The 19803-nt window shown below is 39.5% G+C and overlaps 1 protein-coding gene across 2 annotated transcripts in view; it reads right to left on the reverse strand.

Annotated features, from left to right (window-relative positions):
- Positions 1–1025: 1025 nt before the first annotated feature.
- Positions 1026–19803, reverse strand: part of GAK (cyclin G associated kinase) — a 77037-nt gene continuing 58259 nt past the window's right edge. For both annotated transcript variants that reach the window (XM_056324424.1, XM_056324423.1), the window contains exons 23-28: positions 14121–14255; positions 13647–13766; positions 10082–10294; positions 8517–8665; positions 6970–7146; positions 1026–5300 (exon numbers count right to left, since the gene is read on the reverse strand). In XM_056324424.1, coding sequence (XP_056180399.1) covers positions 5199–5300; positions 6970–7146; positions 8517–8665; positions 10082–10294; positions 13647–13766; positions 14121–14255 — 896 coding nt within the window. In that variant the 3' untranslated portion in view covers positions 1026–5198. The remainder of the gene's footprint in view (positions 5301–6969; positions 7147–8516; positions 8666–10081; positions 10295–13646; positions 13767–14120; positions 14256–19803) is intronic.

Below are 19803 nucleotides of genomic sequence, written 5' to 3' on the forward strand. Positions count from 1 at the left end.
AAGCAGCTAGCAATACATTTTTCAGCAGCTTTGCACGCTGAACAGATTAACAGCCAAAGGAGCAGCATGTTCTTTATGGGATACAGGTAGAAAAATTATTTGATAAAAAAATGCTAGAAAAGCTATCTTATATTAAGTTCTTGTAACTTCATCAGACTCTCCAGAGCAGTAAGCAGAATATGCAAAACATTAGCAATGGCAACAGCCTTTCCCTAACAGAGCTTTGCTTTGCTTGCTTCTCAGCTTGCTAATGCTTCTCCTCCCTGCCCTATGCTTATATCCCACCCATGCTCCTTTGGTTATGTCTCCATTTTTCCCTATCCTCCCTGTTTTCCACCCTTCTCCTTGGGGATCCTCTGTGGTAGTTCTACATTGCTATGCTTTTCTTTTTTTAAAAAATAAACTTTTTTTAATGTCACCAAGTGCTTTGTTCCCAACTCTGAAAGATTCCACTTCCCTCATTCTTGTTTGAGAGCATAGAGCCAAAAGACACTTCTTGGCACATTGTAAGTACTGCCCCAGCAGTGACTCCTCCTCCTCCTGCGTTCCCTCACAGTTCCCCATATCCATGAAGTCCTTCATCACTGTACGTTACACACCCCCACCCCCACCGCCCATCTCCCTTCAGGCTGCTCATTCCTCCCTCAGTCTTGTCCACTTGTTCCTGTTCTCCTTCCCTTTGAGTCCTGTCACGCAGATATGCAAGCTTCTTGTTTCTCTTAGGGGATGGGAGAGTAAGTTTCTCTTGGGGGATGGGATGGCATTGCATTACACCAAGTCCTGTGCAAGAACCCCTGACGGCACCATACAGGCAGTCTAAGAAATTCAGCTGCCAAACCACAGAGCACACTGCAGGGACTCTTCAACAGAAGAGACACTTCTGATGGCACACTTGGTTTCTAAGAGGTTCGGTCAACTAATGAGAACCACTTCTCTAACACTCGCATATTGTTCTGAAAGAGGCAGTGTAAATGCTTTGTGTATTCGGGTTGCTTCTCCCTTGGGAAAGAAAGAAACATGCAAAGTCATTTTGTTTGTTTTAATTGATCACTGGTTAAGTTGTAATACATTTCAAAGCAAAATATTCTGTGCAAGGACATTGTGCTAAACATCAAACCTACTTTGAAACAAGGCTTAATTTGACAATATTACCATTATATACATACAGGTATAATTTTCACTATTAGCAAAATTACTCAGTACATTGCATTTCCTGAAAGATTGCAAAGAATGAATATCTGTTCTGTCCTTCCACATCCCCAAACTAGAAAAATCACAGGTATAGAAAGTACAATCACAACTACAGGTAAATACAATAAGGACCTCAGAACAACTAAGTCCTTATCAGAGATGACAATCGCTTCTAGAAGTCTACATTGCAAATATACAGTACATTCCACTAAAGAGTTTTGGGAGTTCTCACAATGCCTCTTAATCCTCTTTTGGTAATAAAAAGTTCCTGTGACAACGTGTATCCTTTATAAAAATGACTGAATTCTTATTTTTGGAGCGTATGTTAGAAGCTTAATGCAGTCCGAACTGCAGCCTACAATAAACTCACCCAAACAGAGAGCAAGTGAGCACTGCAAGATTCATCGAGATCAGAACCACAGCTCAGCTGCGTCACACCCTTTGCTCCTTGTCACTGGGCATTCTGCACCAGGGACAGACTCAAGGGGCAATAAATGATACATTCCTTATACAGCTTTCGCAGGTCAATCACCCGCAAATCCTTGACAGAAAATGTCAACCAACTCACAAAGCACAGGCATCTGTACAAGACTAATCTGAACTTATTTACAAAGCATTTGTTACATTGCAATTGTTATACAGTTAAAGGTCACAGCTAAGGAGCAACAAGGTTTCCCCATTTATGCTACCCCGAAATACTCCTGTGAGCAACAGAAAACGCAATGGCCAATCACTACGCAAACATACTGCTGCTGCCGTGGAAACTGCAGCCTGGCCCTGAGACGTGGAACGGTGCATGCAACCTGGCCATCTCAGTCCTGGGCATGCAGCTTTGGGGCTTAGCCTGCGTTCAGGAAGGAACTGTTACTCTGTGCTTGGCAAGACAACATTGGAGGAACTTTCTAGAATTAGCAAGAAAGTGGAGGTAAACAAGCCATTTTTCATGAACACTAGTTACCCTCACAGGTGGAATGCCAAGGGCTTAGCCTCTATTTGAAGGAAATGCACTTCAGTACTGTTGTAGGTTTTCCATTCTGTACTCGCTGAATGAAGTTACCACTGATTAGCAAACTACCTGAACTTTACCCAAACGACAAAGCAGAGGAAGTTTTCCTCCCAGGTTTGATGTTTGGCAATCACTACCCACTAACAATACGGAGTATAACCCTGTGATCTAATATGAATGTATGCTCATTTTCTTTCTCTTCCCTATTGTGAAGTTCAAGGAAATTTGACAGCATCAGGAAACATCAGAGGCATGCCCAAGGTTAAAGACACCAAGCGATTTCCTCCAACATGGTCAAAACACACCACTCTTCCACATGCGGCAGGTTCTAGTCACGTGCACTCCTAACACAGATTCTTCTTCACAGATCTCCATTTTAAGGTGGCCTCCAGATCTAACAGCAATGTAACATAAGCAACTTAATTCAGAAATAACTAGTGGAAACCTGCCCTATCATTTTATAAGCCCTGCTTTATAGCAACTTCTGCAGAAAAGCCTAGCACTTGGTACTGCCGCTTGTCTATAGCTTACCAGTAGCACTCCTAAAAGGCCTGGAAAAGCAGGCTACAAACCTTTCTAGGTTCCTTCTACCAGTCTAGACGACTTTTTAGCAGAGGAAGGTAGGAATAGGTCAACTTTAGAAAAAAATCTGAGATGCAGATTAGAATCGGGATGGTCTTCTCTACTCTTTCCTTAATTTATGCTGCATTGTTTTTCTGTGCTCCTGCAATAACCGTGTCAAGCTACTGGCTTTGAAAAACTGGATCCCGGTAGGCTACAAAGGCGGCATGGTATGAGTCAGTTGTCATTAACAGACAAAAGAACTTAGAAACATGGGCCAAAAGGCACTGTGATTTGCTACAAGAGTAAAGGAGATCACAACAGAACTTCAAGTGCCACATGTGAAGTCTGGTAGACACATTAACCTATTGGCAACATTCAGTCACCTCAACCTCAAGCTTTGCAGGCAGCAGAAGCAGATATAAAGTCTAGCTTTCAGGGCACAATTTCACTTCAACATTTCAAAATCTAACTGTGCAATGAATAATAATATAAGCATGAATGGAAAATATACATTTTAAGCCCACAGACAATTCACAGTATCTAATCAAGTCTCAGCTTAATCATTTTTTTCTGTAGCCTGTTCTAAAAGCTTTTCAGCTTGTGGACATTAAGAATATAGCTACAGTGAAATGGGTATGTAATAGTTTGAGTGCAGTCCTAGCCGGTACAGCAGACAACCAACTAACAATGAAGTACAGAGCATGAGAAAGGCTGAAAAGCCCTCATTCCCAGTTGGTTGTTTTGGGGGTTTTTTACCACTTCTTGGAACTTCTGGATTTTTCTTCCAAATGACCCTTGCCTTTAGAAGGAACATTAAGACCCAACATATGTTTCTAGAGGATTTACCTTAGCTTCCCTCCCCCCAGACTGCTGTAACTAAAAAAAAAAAAAATAATATAAGCCTTATGAAACATCTTTATTGGTCCTCATGCTGCTTTATCTTCTACAGAAAACAAATCTTCAGTTCACTATGTTCATCAGTGCATGGCAGTGGAAAGCCTCATCCAGAACTGTCCAGTTGGCATTAAAAAAAAATCTCACGTTTTCTCTTCAGATGTTGTTCAGCTGAACAGGTACCTCTGATAACTGTACAGCTTCACTCTCAGTTCAGCATGCAAAATGTATAAAACAGTGAGATGATAAAAATATCCCCTTAAATGCCCAACTGTACTTTCTTCAAGAGACTGCTGCCAAAGCTTTAATACCACAACACTTAATTTTCTACATTTTCAACTAGATACATAAATTGCATTTTGTTATTACACAGAGTATAACAGTCATTGGTCATTTGCATTCATTCACCCCAGCACTAGTGAAAAACCGCCTTCTGGACAGGGATGAGAAAACATGGCAAGTTTTGTTATGAAGTTTGTGTCTACTCTTCTTGCACGGAAGGTAGGTGAGCAGATATGCAACAGTCTACCAATACACTCCGTATTTTCATGTACACTGATGTCATGCATATCTCAAAAATACGTAAGTTCAGACATGCAGCAAAATGTGTTAAAGCACTTCAAATGCTCCCCAGATGGTAGTGAGTAATGGAGTATTACTCAGACAAATCAAAGCAGAGTAAAATGTTTTGTGCTTACACTTCAAGTTTCAGAGTAACATTATTTCTATCTTAGTAGCCGAAAGTCCAATGGAAGGAACGTTCCACTGAAATCAGAAGCAAGAGACACCATTTTAAGAGCTAGGAAAGTAAGTTCTCATCAGAGTACTGCCTTCCAAAGGTTCACAATAAATAACAAAACAGCAGGAACATGCAGACCTTAAATTTAGTCAGGATTTGTTTCTAGATTCATGGTATGTAAGAAGACTAAAGATCAAGAACAACCCTGGCTTACTGTCCCACATTTGGGGTCTTTTTGGCTAAACACCTGTTACTTTGTTATAAGAAACACAGGCATTGCCAGAAAACACTATTTACAGAATGATTATCAGATTGATTACAGAAAATACAGATAAAAATATACACCTTCAGCTCTGAGATAAGCCAAGCAAATTCACTGCTGATAACCAAAACTCAGTAAGGCGACAGGCAGCAAACAAAAAATGAATGACAAAACTACTAAAAGATAGTAGACAAATTGAGGAAAGCAGAGGGAAAACAAAGACTGATGAAATTGGAATGATTTCTAATTAATACTAGTATACCAGAAATCATGGAGCTTCATTAAAAATCTATTTTACCATATACAAATCTGAAAGGAAATCTTTACTCCCAGACTGATTTCTTCAAGTACTAAGCAGCTGGTTTTTTTAATGCATCTGTGTAATGCTTTGTACTCTACATCTTCCAAAATACATCACCACACTAATGAATTAATAGAAACTGCTGAAATCATGATAAAGCTCTTCATAAATCATAGGCACAATAAAGTCACAACAATGCTCAGCTCCAGCTTTTGGAAGCAGTTCTGGAACAGATTAAGTTTTAAAAAAGGGATTTTGATCCCTGGTTTTCAAACTCTGACCATGCATCATTCAATTCCATGAAGATCATTTTGGCATACTGCTCATAAGGTTGTCCTGTGGCCTGAAAAAAACCAGAACACATTAGAAGCTTAAAAAGAACAGAAGTTGTGTGACTCGGGAAAGATCTCACCCCTTTTATATTTGCTATCTTATTCAAAAACTTTAGACTGCTCCGTGAATATAATTTTGCAGACACACAGCTCTCTCCGATCTTATCCAAAGTTTGGCATGATTATTTTAAACAAAGCCGAAGTCTTGGTTTCCTTACATTACTTCAAACTTTTAGTGCAATTCATAAACAACTTAAAGATTTTGAAGCCGTTCTTTTCATAAATAGTTTTAGTGAGTATTAGTTAATGATCAAATCCAGTCATTTTTGGGATTGCTTCCTGACAGACCTTGCAGTAATGTACAAGAACAACATTTAAGCACTATTTAAGATGACCCCTTTGGGACAGATTTCCTGGAGAAAAATCTGTTGCTTATTGTGAATGATACTAAGATTCAACATTAACTGCATAGCACCTTCTGTGCATATGCCTCCATATTCAAATGAAGATGGTATGCTCCTGATTCCCTGCCTGTTTCACATCAGCCCTGCCTCTGGGCCAACCCAACCCTCATGCTTAGTGAAGATTCAGTCCCACAAGACGAGCCATTTTAACAGGTTCTTTCCAACACAAAAAGGAAGCCCCAGAGCCCTCTCCATTATCCTTCCCTTTCTCCTGCTGCTTGGCTTTTGCCAGCTGCAGTACTTTACAGACACTTCTACGGACTGCTTTAAGTCGAAGTGGCAAACAAAAAAAAAAAAAAAGAGGAAGAAAATGCCTCTAAAGACCTGCATACTGACACTGATGCACTAAGGGGCTTACAGAAAGCACCAAAAAAACCACCACAACAGTGGAGGAAGGCACATGGGCAAGAACAGCAACATGGAAAATCAGCAAAGGACTGGGGGGAAGAAAAGAATGAACAATGTCTTGTTTCTTTGTTATGGATACAGGACAACATATGGCTTAGAATATGGCTCACTGAACCACCAGTGATACAAAACCCTTAAAATTCAAACCCGGTATATTCAATGTTTATCTTTTTATCTCAAACACAGCCTAGAGCAGTAACTCAGGATAAGAAGCTACCTTTATACATTGGGAGAATAACAAACAGCAACAGAATGCATTAAATATTTTTAAAAGACAACTGGAATGTCACATTCATCAAGTATTTTTTAACTGCTAATTTGTTTACTCTAGTAAAGTTTACTTTTTCTGGTTCCTAGTAAAGTTGTTTATTAAAGGAGGCTCAGCAGGTTTTTTCCACCAGTTTTGCTGTGGTGGCCTCCGAGTCTTCATACACTGGTGAATAGTCCTAAAAGACCTGAAGTATCAGCTGGTAGAAATAAAGCAGATTCTACTAATCAGCATTAAACCTGCCTGCAGTCAGTCAGAACCCAGCATAACTGACTTTGGTGCTCAGTACAACCTTAATGGGATCTTTCATTTGTTAACATTTACCTGTTGGAACTCTGCACTGTGACAGGGTGACAAGAAAAATCCTGTACTACCTGAACGCAGGAGGACACCAAATCCAGAAGACAACAGAAGCAAAGTGAAGAGCATCTAGTGTGCTAATCAAGAAATAAGGCTGCATCACCTCAGGGACTAGCATGGTGTGGTAAAAACTGTTCGCATTCCTTCTAGAAGGAAACAAGATCTGAGGCACATGCTCACCTTGTCTGGATGTACTACAAGCACTGCTTTCCTGTAGTACTTCTTTACTTGTTCAGGAGTTACTAGATCTGCCATGCTGACTGGTTTCCACTTATTTTCCCCTTCCCAAAGCACTGTATGAAGAGTGGATATTAATGCTCTGATATTTCTCTCCTTTCCTTCAATCCATTCAAGAATCTGGGAAAAACAGAATGTATAGAATGATGCAGCACTGTAAACGTTCTCAGTCTGTCTGAAGACATAATCTTCACTCTGTACAAGACCACAAGATTAAGACCCAAGTACAGTTGTCTTGCTGCATTCACCCCAGAGGTCCAACTGCTCTACTACATTTTTCTTTCTGGTACCCAGACCATTAACCACCTAAAAGTGGTATTTTACATCTGCCATTACAGAGTAGCTCATTGTTACCAGTTCACTGCAGAAATTCAGTTGTTGCAAGAGAAATTATGAGAGTAACATATTACAAAACCTTGTAGAATTAATGACAAGAAAACTGACTGGAGTAATTAAGAACATCTGTCACAATTACATTAACTCCCTGTCAAGCCACAGCATTAGTTTACTAAAATTCTTTCTTTATTTGTACAAAAGTTTCAGATCATGTATATTAATAGTTAATGTTTACTTACGCAACCTGCAGGGGTGCACAAACTGAAGTGTTCTTTCAGATACCCCCAGGAAAGTTGATTAGAGTAACTAGCCGTTTTAGAGACTTAAAGAGAAATATTCAAGTCACTGTGATACAGTGACACAGTGTCTTCACTGAACACTGGTTTCAGTAATCTGAAAATCTCTGCCCTCTATCAGCAACAAGTATGGTAAATAAAAATCTGTACGTATTTCCATTTATGGTGATTTGTGTCAAAAGGTAACCATGCAAGCTGTGTACACTCTCTTCAAGTAAAACACTTTGTGAAAACAAATTTCATCATCCCTCCAAAGTTCTTTTATTAATATCTGAAGCACCATAAAGACTACAAAACTGGAAGTTACTAATATTTGATATTATGAGTAATACATCAAAAAATCTGAACAGCCGATCAGGCAACACCCCACAGATCAGTTCTACAGCCTATCTCCAGAACTGTACCTTTTCATAATTTCTTAGGTTAGCACTTGTTAACCGATAAATGCAAGGAAGTGGTCACCCTGAAGACAACTACTCACCCACCTGTTTTTTGAAAGTGTAGTTTTGTATTATCAGCCAAACCCACCTTTTCTAAGGAGACCTTTAGGAATACTAGAGATAAAGAACAGTCTGGGCTTCAAGAAATGGACAAAATCCCAGGTTCTTAATTCTCCAAGCTTAGCTGAAACAAACAGGAACTCACGTTCCATCCACACACTTCTTGTGCTATATTCACTGCCAACTGCTTCTTGCTCATGCTAATTAACTTTTACAGTTATATTCGTTTAAATACAGATAGAACTTCATTCTGTTCTATTAGTTTGCTCTGTTAATCATTGTATCCTTCTGCTGTTATCAGTAGTTCCAATCACGAGTGCAGCTTTTCACTATAAACCAAAATCAACATTAAACAAACCTTGAGTTTCAAGGGATCCATATCTTTGGACATTTCTTGTTTTCTCATCTCAGCAATGGTCTTTGGTCCCTTTTTATCAGATTTAGTTGAAAACCCTTGATTAGATAAAAGATCCTCAAAGTCATTTTCTGAAACTTTTGGCTTTTGACCTATGAAAGAAGAAAAACATTAAATGAAAAGTTTAATAGGAGAATACATTAACGGGGAAAACACACTGCACTTAGACATACCTGCATGAGATCTCACTACCATGACAAATATTCTTCAGTGGCCTGATAAATGAATTACAAGACTACGGAAGGATAAGAACAAGAGGGGTTACTGACAAGTTCTCAGCCCAGCAGAGCAGATAACCTCGTGTGTGTACATGTGACTAAATACTTATACATCCTCTTTTTTAAAAAAATGGAGCACGAGGGAATACACACCTACCTATTTATGATTTTGGAAACAGTTCCACTTCTCCACCATAAAGTAATGCTAACTGCCGCGCAGCAGTTTTTCAAGTGACCATATACTCACTCTAGTCCAAAGTATTTACTCAACATTTAAGTATGTTGAAACAAGCACAATAATGGAGGGATAAAACATGAATAGTCATTACAGAACCAACAAATTTCAGAGAGCTGTAGAATAATTAAATTCTGAAGATGTGTTTGGATGTCATCCAGCCCAATGCCCAATCAAAACAGGGACAACAAGGTAAGTTTCTCAGGTCCTTGTCCAGTTGAGGTCCACCTATTTTCAAGGACAAGGAACCACAAGATCCATTTCCCCATTTCAGCATTTCATGATGCTAAATGAAATTTTTTTCCCTGTTCTCCAGACTTCCCTGGGCTGCAACTTATGCCCACTGCCTCTCTATCCTGTCACCTCTTTGCAGATACAGATCAACAGAATTACTTCAACATACATAAGTACCTACTGCTCACCATAATCCTAATAAAATAAAATAAATTTTTCCAAGAAGGTTAACATAGAAGAGGCTATGCCCATCCCTATATGTCTAGGTTTGCCTGTTCAGTGGGAATATCTTAAGGAACTAGTTCCAGGAATGACTCCACCTGTTCCTGTCCCCATCCTTGTTGGAAACACAAGAATTTCCAGTAAGTTTAACCTCAACCTTTCTTAAGGGTAGCTGCTATTCTTCAGGTAGGAAGAATGTTGCATCCTTTTACCTGTGTATCACAAGTGGACTAGCATGAAGCAACATTACCAACCACCTCCCCCTGGATAGGTCAAATTTACCTTTTTAACCCAGTAATGCAAAACCAGCACCCATGTGGGTTAGTGAATATAGCCTTGAGACTTTATACCCGCACCTGCAAATATTTTGGGGTCATGGCCAGTTTATCTCTGTGATATTCCAGTGTAGTTTTGCAAAAGCAGGACACCAGATTTGCCAAGCTTTTTTCTGATTTCTACTAGATAATAATCTCAACAGATATTAAAAAATGAAGGTACAAGAGTGTCTGCAGCTAACAGAGCATCTGACTAACTTCAGCAGGCCATTATACTGACTAACTTCAGCAGGCCATTATAAGTGATGCCTTCAGAAAACTTACCAAAGCTTAGGGTTCTGACTCCTCTTTCTTCTCGTCCCCCAATGACACTGAAGTTTACTGTGTAATTGGGTTTAGCTGCTGTGCTGGATTTGGGCTGGGACTGCCATGAAGTACTTTGTGGTTTCATCGATTTCTGCCACTGATTTCCCAGCTTCTGAGATGGAGCAGTCTTCTGACCAAAGCCACTACTTGAAAGTCCACCACTGGAGGAACCTAACAATAAACACCTAATTAAGTTTTTCAGCTCAGTATCTGTCACCTGTTTAATACAAGTAAGACAGTTTAGTTTTGACATCCAACCACATAGTTTATAGTGATACCATTATACAAGAGAACACTTACAGAAAAACTTGTCTAAAATGAATTGAAGAGTCTCATTAACGAGTAACTTGGATGGCAGGAGCTAGAACTGTTACTGAAAGTCTCTGTCTCTTACCATTAAAGTTCTCAACTGTTAGTTTTAGCAGAAGCATCTGCTCTTGCCTGGTCAGCTAGGCATGTGTAAGGTCAGAAAATAATTTGGCATTGACATTAGTTCTGCCTCCCAATTCATTATACTTCAACAATCGTTAATATGCGGAGGACAATAAAATATTCTCAATATATTACATTTTCTTGATCATAGAATTAGTTTTTCAAATGAATGCTTTCCAAGTTTCTAGTGATTTCTTGCACTACTGTTTAAGAAAGATGAAAACATTATCCTACAGCAGCATTAGCAGGGAATGTTGCACATGAGTAAAAAAGGCACTGAAACCTGCAGGAGACTGTTGTAATCACCTTGGTGTAATCAACAAGCCTCTGTATCAACACAATATTGACTCAAATTTTAGTATCCCATTTCCTTTCATTAAACCAGTATAAAATAACCCTGCTTAGCAGCTTCACTGCTCCTTACTTTGGGAAGAACGTACAGGGCCTTTTCTCAACTCTACAATACTCACTGTAAACAAATTGAGCAGAATAAAGCTCCAACCTTCTAAATTCATTATTCAGCTTTTTGTCTCACTGAAGAAAATAAACCTGATTTTTTTTTTATTCTAAACCAAGCCACCATTCAGTTGCCCTTGACTGACTTCCTTTGGAAAGATTCCTAGAAACCGAGTTCCCTTGACAAGTTGCATATACCTGGCATTATACCGAGGCAAAAAATAGAATGATGACTGAATTTAGATACATATAGATTTTTTTTGTAAGAGAAACATTTGATATATGTGGCATCCTAAACAGCTTAAGACTTCTTCATGTTGGAAGAATTCCCTAAAAGTGAGAGAACCACAAATTCAAGACTAGTGGTCAAATATAATTACACACCTGAAGCCAGTCAGGAAGTCTAATATGAATGAAATACCAACACTTCAAAACCAGAAAATCTTTATCACTGGTCTTGAATGACAAACTTATGATCCCATCTCATTATTTCTTGGAAGAAGGTAGATTATTATTTGAATCTCCACATACATTAATGATCAGCTGCTGCTGCTTAGAACCGAACTTTCAGATCAAACATATCCCAAGCCAGCTTAAACTTACTTGTTCTTATTTTTATCCCCTTTGATTCAGCCTAAAGCCTCAGAAAAAACACCCAAGCTTGTCTGTGTAGACACAGCAATGTAAACTTGTTTTCTTCTTTCAAAACTAGTTCCCCACACCTCAGATCTCTTGATAGCTCTTTCTGGTAGCCACTGCTCATAGCTGTAACAGTTTACACAAAAAGTCTCCCCAGGGCCACCTACAAGATACCATACTATACCTCTAATACCATACCTGATAAAACCTGGTACTGCAATACAACACCTGATAGAATCTACAATTGCACTAGTTTTTTTATGAAAGCATACAATTGTATAGAAGTGATTGAAGACTGAGGTAACTAATGTGTGAAATTCACAGGAAAAAAAAAAAATAGCCCCAGCACTTGTCAGAGTACATAACCTTCCACACTGAAAAATAATCTCATTCTACTACTCTTTCCAAGCATTCTACATTCCTTATTTCATTCTTGAAAGCAAATAAATTCTTCCTGTAGAACAAGCTAATGCCTCACTAGCAACTTTTCAACACTACACTCCTACTTTCTGGTACAAGATCATCCCTAGAAATGAAGGGTGTGAGAACAACTATTACAGAACAGTCTTGGTATCCCACCACTAGCCTCATACACTACTAACACCTCCCTCTAGCTATTGCTTGTTTTCTGTTTATGTAGCACTCCCAATTAAGCAGCTTTCATGACGACTTTTATGTGAAGGCCAAAACTCCTATGAAAAATACAACACCGAGTCTAAACTCCAGTTGCTATAACTCCCTGAAAATTCTGTTCATGCCTAAGAAGGTTAACTAGCACAGTGACATCTGGCTACTTTCTAATGCAGTCATTTTTCCTATTGAAAGTTACCTGAAAGAATAACAAATTGATCTAAATCCTGCTAAAACCAGTAAATTTCTCCCACTGGTTCAGTATGTCAAAGATAAGTTGACTTTTTTTAATGTCACACTATCTATAGATTTTATTAAAAAGTCCATACTAACCTAAATTATTAAGCTAGAAAGTTTTTGTAAACTGTTTACTGCAGAGCAGCCTTATTGGTACTGCTTCAACACCAGAATTTTGCAAGTAGTTATGCACAGGCAACATAAAGAAGCCAAATAGTGTACGTTACCTATGTTTACATAAGATAATTCCACCAAGAGGGTACTCAATGCAATACACAATGCTAATTGCCAAGGCAACAGGATAAAACCTCTGTCAGCTCCAAGCTAAGGGAAAAGCACATTTCTGTAATTCAGCAGCTCAACAAATACAGGCTGTTCCAAATCATTCCTTGGACTCTTGGCAGCTAGGCAAATTTAGCAGCTACAGATCAGCCATTTGCTATGGCAGTGTGGTCCTGAAATGCACGGACCTCAGCTCTTTTCATTGTCCTTAGTTTTTCTGCTGTTTGAGAATGCTGCAGGGCTAATTCCTGAGTCTGGGGTGAAGATAACATCCTGGAACAAGTGTTACTCCACGTTGTGTCTTATCTTCCATAACTTCTTGTGCACAGCAGTGCAAACCGACAAATAACCCTCATGCTATAGGTGTACAAGTATGGGCTTGATTTGTGCTCATCTTGAACATGACATATTTGAGCAGCGGAGCTACAAAGGCCTACTGAAATAAAACAACTGCTGCTTTGGATCTAAAAGAATTTAACTCAGGTTTCACTTTATATCCTTCACAGCACAGCATCAATCAATGCTGGATAAGAAACTTCATGCTCAGTTACTTAATCAGCAACCCTGGGTTTCTCTTACCCTCTGAACTAGATTCTGAAGCACTACGTATTACACTGTTTCTAAGTCACAGTGTGGTTATCTTCTTAAATACTATTCTGGATGTTTCATGCAATCTGAGTAAAAATTCAGTCTTTTCTTGTTACTTGTCTGCTCCCAGCAACTGCCTCAAGCTGTTTGTTAATTAAAAGAAAATGGTTTACATAAGCTGTCAGTTACATTTATTGGTACAAGAAACAAATCAAATGTTAGTGGCATTATGTATAGTCTCTTAAAATTAACATCTTACCTGGAAGACCAGATCCAAGATTGGCAAGATCAGCAAAAGGATCAAAGTTCTGAGACTTAGCCTGGCTGAAAGACAGACCTGAAGACACACTGGACTGGCTCCCTGTGGTAAAAGCTTGGCCTATGTGATAAGAAAACATATCATGCACCTGGTGTATTTGGAAATTGAGAAAATGAGTAAACACACTATTTCCACAACGTCTCATGTAAACCTCCCCACCATTCTGCCCCACAACATCTTTTACCATGGCAAGAATCACCATTACTATAGACAACAAACTATTTGGTTCCTCAGCCTTGAATGTACTTTGAAAAACTACACAGGTGCCTTACTGAAGAGGCATTTAAGCACAAGAGCATGGAGTCCTTTAAGCAACAGAGCAAAAAGGCATGAAGGCAAGTTCAGCAGTATCAGATGATTAAACTGACTAAGTCTGGAGTATTTCTTATTCCCTTTAATGGAAGAATTTAATACCTTCAAAAAGAGGCTTCAACTGTGGTGATGCTACATCACTCGTTGCCGAGGAATCTGCCCAAGAATCCCATCCACCTAAGAGATCTGGATGGCTTGCAGAAGATGCTATTTTAGGTGGCTCTGGTGTCAAATTCCCTACAGAAAAAGAAAACCATCACAATAATTGATATCCTGCCAATACCAATAGAACTGTGTACCACATTGCCAGCTACAATGACCAACTACACAGCTTGCTTAAACTTCCCCGTAACACAGCCATGCAGTCTTACACAGGACTCAGAAGGGTTTTACCACTGGAATTCCTTCATTTGTATTTGAAACATCTCATGCACTTCATAGAGGAGGTATTTTCATGCATAGGCAGTGCTACGATTTTAACAACTTCGGTCTCCGGGGCAAAAGGACTAGCTAAGGGTTGGCTTCAGGGCACACTGATGATCCTGACAACACAACGGCTAACGAGAAAGCAGCAGTGCTTATGAAACAGTGCTCCATATCACTCAGCAGTCTGGGTGCTACACAGGTGGAGCCAGGTCATTTCAAACTGCAGGTTTGACTACTCCAGGCCTCGTGTGACAAAGGGAGCTCTTGACAAACTAATAGCCCTTTTCAGTTCAATACATGAATGAATGCATGCAATTAAAAAGCAGAATACAGGAAGAGTGATCTCTTCTGCGAAAAGATTGAGAATCACTAGCTCAGTGGATAGAAGCTGCTTTTCTATGTGCAAAGCAAAAGCACCATGCTAACTGAGAACAGATAATGAAACAGTCACATTCAAAAGGATGCAAGGCTGCTTCCACTAACTTCTAGAATGTGCCCTATCCCATACAGGGTTATAACTGCCACCACCTGACAAAAAATGATTTTGCACTTTCTGACACACAGAGTATGAGGTGAGCCATCCTCGGAATGAGAGGTCCTAGATAAGGAACACTCAAAAGCTGCACGCCAGCTCTGAGCATTCCCTTCAAGCACAGCTTGCAGAGACAAAGCAGAACCGCCCCTTCAATGCTATGACAACAGTCAGTGCTACAGAGCAAAGGTGGTATTTCAAAGCCAGTATATTTAGTGGTACTCGAAGACATTTCCAAAGACTAGAATTTGGAAAGCTAACCCGGCCATCCTTTCAGAAATTGTGATGTTTTGATGCTTTGGATGTTCAGACACTACATCACAGCTTTTCACTTCTCTCAGCTTTACATTCTGAATAGCTACCAAGTCACAAAAACTATTTTATCTTACTTGAGGAAATAACTTGAAGCAAATTAAATATCCCTTCCACCACCTCAATCCACTAATTGTATTTATACTTAGATCTTATGGTTGCAAACAGAGAACATTAAATACTCTGCAGGAAATGTCTGCCGAGAGCCTGTATTCCAGCATTATCATCTCTGCTGCATGTGAAGGAAAATATCAAAATAAAATGCACAAAGACTCCAAAGTCTTCTGAAGGTATGGTACAATTTTCAGCCCTTTCTCCAGACTTAAGCTTGAGAGAAATAAGAGTAAGCTAGACTAAACTACAGCTGAATGCACTTGAAAGACTAAGAACACACTATGGGGATCAGCTGTTTTATAACTGCTGGTTTAAGAGCAATCAAATTCATCACATCCCCCACCCTGAACAAAGCAGGGAGCAGCCTACTTGTTCAGCAGTAAATTCACTATAAATAGTACAAGCTTACACTCATCCGTTATGCTTTTATCACAAAAATCTGAAACAATGGAGTACAATGTGCAATACACTGAACAGATAAGATGTTCCTTCTGCAACTGTTTATTCTTATGCTACATTCTTTCTAGTTGTACAATTTGGGCATTACAATAGATTTTCACATCAAGAAATAGTGCTACCAACATGATACTCCTACCTCTACATATTTTTGAAGAGACCACATGCTGAATCCCTGATTTTTGTAACCTGGCACACTGGAATCATACAGATACATTACGGTAAAGGAGCAGAATATCTAAAGAAAGAGTAAAACATGAAGCATAGCTAAACATTCAGAAAGTTGAAGCAATTTATTACGGGCAAGGAGATCCATAGCTGCTTGCCCCTTAAGTTCTTCTTTAACGCACATATGTATAATCCTTAGCCATAAAGCAGTAAACTGCCGAAGGTCAGAGCACAGTGCTTTACTAACAGTGCTCCAACCAAGCTAAGATACAAGAATAAGTTGGTGGTAATCAGATCACACTTCCCAGCTTCCCAAAATAAGAGCCCTACATTTTAGTCTATCAAACACACCACCTCACATTAGGTTTTCTTTATTTAACTTGTCATCTCTACAGGAAATCCTTTAATCACAGAGGACAACAGGATTTTCTGTGGACCAAGAGGCTGGTTTAATATGACACAAGGTTTTTTTAACCTTCTCTAAAGCCTGACTGAGAACAGCCTGAAACTAACTTCTACACAGGAGAATACTACATTGGTCAATCAGGTTTCTTTTGATCACCTTCTGCATCTCCTGCTATCTCTTGATCAGATCAGTTCATTCTTGCAAAGGGAAACACATTCCTGACTCAACTTGCATTAGAGATGACCACCTACTTGCATATCCAAACAAATCCTTTCTGTTCTCAAAAGCGCTCGCTGAGCAGGTACCTACTAAGGAAAAAAGGATACTCCTCCAGCTACTGGTGACAGCTTGTTTTTGCAAGTGTGGCCACTCAAGTGCAGGTTATCGATTCTGAACTCAGTCATCCTACTAGCTTCTCTAAATTACTAGTTTTTTCACAGAAAATTAAAATACCTTGTTAACATACTGCCATTTAGCAAAACTGATCAACATTTTTATAGTACAGGATAGAATGCCTTAACAGATCAGATATTCTTTAAGACCCATTTTTCCTACAAATTGAAATCACATTTTAACACTCCTATGATTTTAAATTTCAAGGCACCCTAAGAAATACAAGCCTAAAATTCTAATTCTTGATTACGCTCACTGAAACCGCTTTTTCCTGTTATCTATAGAGGTTCAGTAACTGTTTACTACTCCAGAAAGCTTACCCATCGCTAAAATTTAATTCTAGACACGTATTACCGCTCTAACAGTAGATTCACCATGTCTCATGGCTGCAGCTTATTTTGAATGAACACTGACATTACTACTAATTTTTTTAGTGTGTTTAAAATTGTTCCTCACTTTAATGACTTCCTGTTTGCACTTTCTTCTGCTTGCTCAACATAATTCTTCCAAATACGTCATTTGAAAACACGCCCTCATTTGCCCTCTTCTCCAGTTGCTAGTTACCACGTCCTTTCACTCACTCATGTTAGAAGCATTACAGCTATTAATTTTTCAAACTTCCCTGCTAAATACCTGAGCCTTTACCATTCCATCTGGTCACAAATACATACTCCATTTCAGCTGAACACAGAAAAGTCGTCCATTTTAAAGTCATCCTTTCGGTAAAGATAAGGAGCATGAAATATTATCCCAAGTCCTCCACTCCCACAGGGTTTTTAAAGCCTGAATATCAATGGAGAAAAATTGGGAAATCCCTGTATAACTGTAGACTAAACAAGAAGATGGGTACATTTTAAGCATCTTTTCCTTGTGTTGACAGAAAGCTCCAGAAATCACATTAAAATAGCAGTATGCTAATGCATTTACCACAGTGCAAGTTTTCAGCCAAAATAAGGAATAGTACACATGAAACAGTAAGCAGTGAAGTCATGTGTCAAAATATTTCTTTTCTTCTGTACTTGCTCAGATGTTACTAACAGCTGAACATTGATGGTGGTCTCCTAGAGGTTGCAGGGAAACATTCAGAGAGCACAAAATCACGTTTATGTATTTTTACAACTTAAATTTAGTATATGAAAGAGTCCTCTGTCATATAGGGATTGAAGCACCTCTGATATGAGGACAGGCTGAAGATCCTGGTATTGTTTAATCTGGAGAAGAGAAGGACTGGGGGTGGGCAATCTTACCAATGTGTATAAATACTTAACAGGAAGAAATAAAGACAGCCAGGCTTCTTAGTGCTGTTCAGTGGAAGGACAAGAGGGCAATAGGCACAAACTGAAACACAGGAAACCCCATCTAAGCAGTAGTTTTTTCTGTAAGAGTAGTCAAGTACTGGCACACAAGTTGCCCATAGAGGTTGTTGAGTCTTGTTAAAAACTGCATCCTTGGAAACAATGAAAATCAGCAAGGTCATGGTCTTGAGCAGCCTGTTCTACCTGACCCTGCTTTGTGCAGGTCAACTAGATAATCTTCAGAGGTCCCTGACTCTGGAGTGAGATGAGATTTTTTGGCCAAGATGATGCTCCACAGATCAGTATTGATTAAAACTTCTGCTTTACAGAAAAAAAAAAAGTATCATCTGCTTGGTAATCTCATGTAGTGACAATGAAAGTGTCATAATTAAAAGCAGCATAAAACTGGCAACTATACAACTATAACACACAGCTGTTACTGTATCCAGGCCAGAACAAAAATGCTGCAAAGAAAGCAGCAAGTGGGATCTTCTCAGCAGAATCAACCACAGCTCAAATATAATGCTTAAATACATGGTAGAGAGGCTAATCAGCTGGCTAGTCTTATTTCAAGGATGAAGGCCTCATCTCAGACAGGCAAATACTGCATTTTTTTAAATGAGTTTCTCTGTAGCTAACACTCAGACTGCATCACTCAAAGGCAGGGTCAACTAGACAAGACTGTCCAACAATGATGGCAACTCAAAACTGCATGCAGTAAGTGCTGGGAAGAAAATGCTGCTGGATTCAGGGTGAGGAATGTGATACCACCATTCCTAACTACATCCAATTTCTAAGTAGGGGTCTGCAAGGGCAGACTCTGTGAGGAGAGGCCTAACTGCTCCATGCTGGACACAACCAGCTCCAATAGACCTACCGCAGGATACAGCTGCCAAGTGCTGCTCAGCCAAGAGGGGATGTTTTCACCTCTGGAAACACATACATAAATAAGAAAGGGTAAAAAACACTGCACAGCAGCTGTGAGAAGAGTGAGAAAAGCAAATGAAAACCAGCCCTGCAGACACCAAGGCCAATGGATGAAGGGGAGGAGGTGTTCCAGGTGCCAGAGCAGAGATTTCCCCACAGCCTGTGGAGAAAATCACAGTGGAGTAAAAATATCCACACTGCAGCCTGTAGATGAGCCCGTGCAGATGGATGTACGCTGGACACAGCCACAGCCCATGGAGAGGAGCCCACACAGCAGCAGGCTCCTGGCAGGAGCTGCAGCCCCTGGAGGACCCACACTGGAGCAGTCTGCTCCTGAAGGACTGTACCCTACAGAGACCCATGTTCCTGAAAGCCTAACCCATGGGAAGGACCTACACAGGAGCAGGGAACAGTGCGGGATGAGACAGCAGCAAAGAGCTGTTACAGACTGGCCACAAGCTCCATTCCTATGGAGAGGACCCACACTTGTCTTTGAAAGTCAGATTTAAAATGCCAACACTTCTGGCTCTACCACTCCATTTCTGTAAGGGTATGCTTCTCTAAAGAATGAGCATGCTCAGAAGCTCTACTTAGTAACACTTTGAAAATAATGTGTTTAGCAAGGAGATATGAGAAGACCGAACAGATCACAAAGCTTTTTGTTTAATGACAAATAGATTTTAAAATAAATGCATGAGGAAAAGACATCACCAAGAATACATCAGAAATTAAATGAAAGAAATAAGATTAGAGTAT

The sequence above is a fragment of the Falco biarmicus genome, chromosome Z, assembly GCF_023638135.1.
Source record: "Falco biarmicus isolate bFalBia1 chromosome Z, bFalBia1.pri, whole genome shotgun sequence".
Lineage (NCBI taxonomy): Eukaryota > Metazoa > Chordata > Aves > Falconiformes > Falconidae > Falco > Falco biarmicus.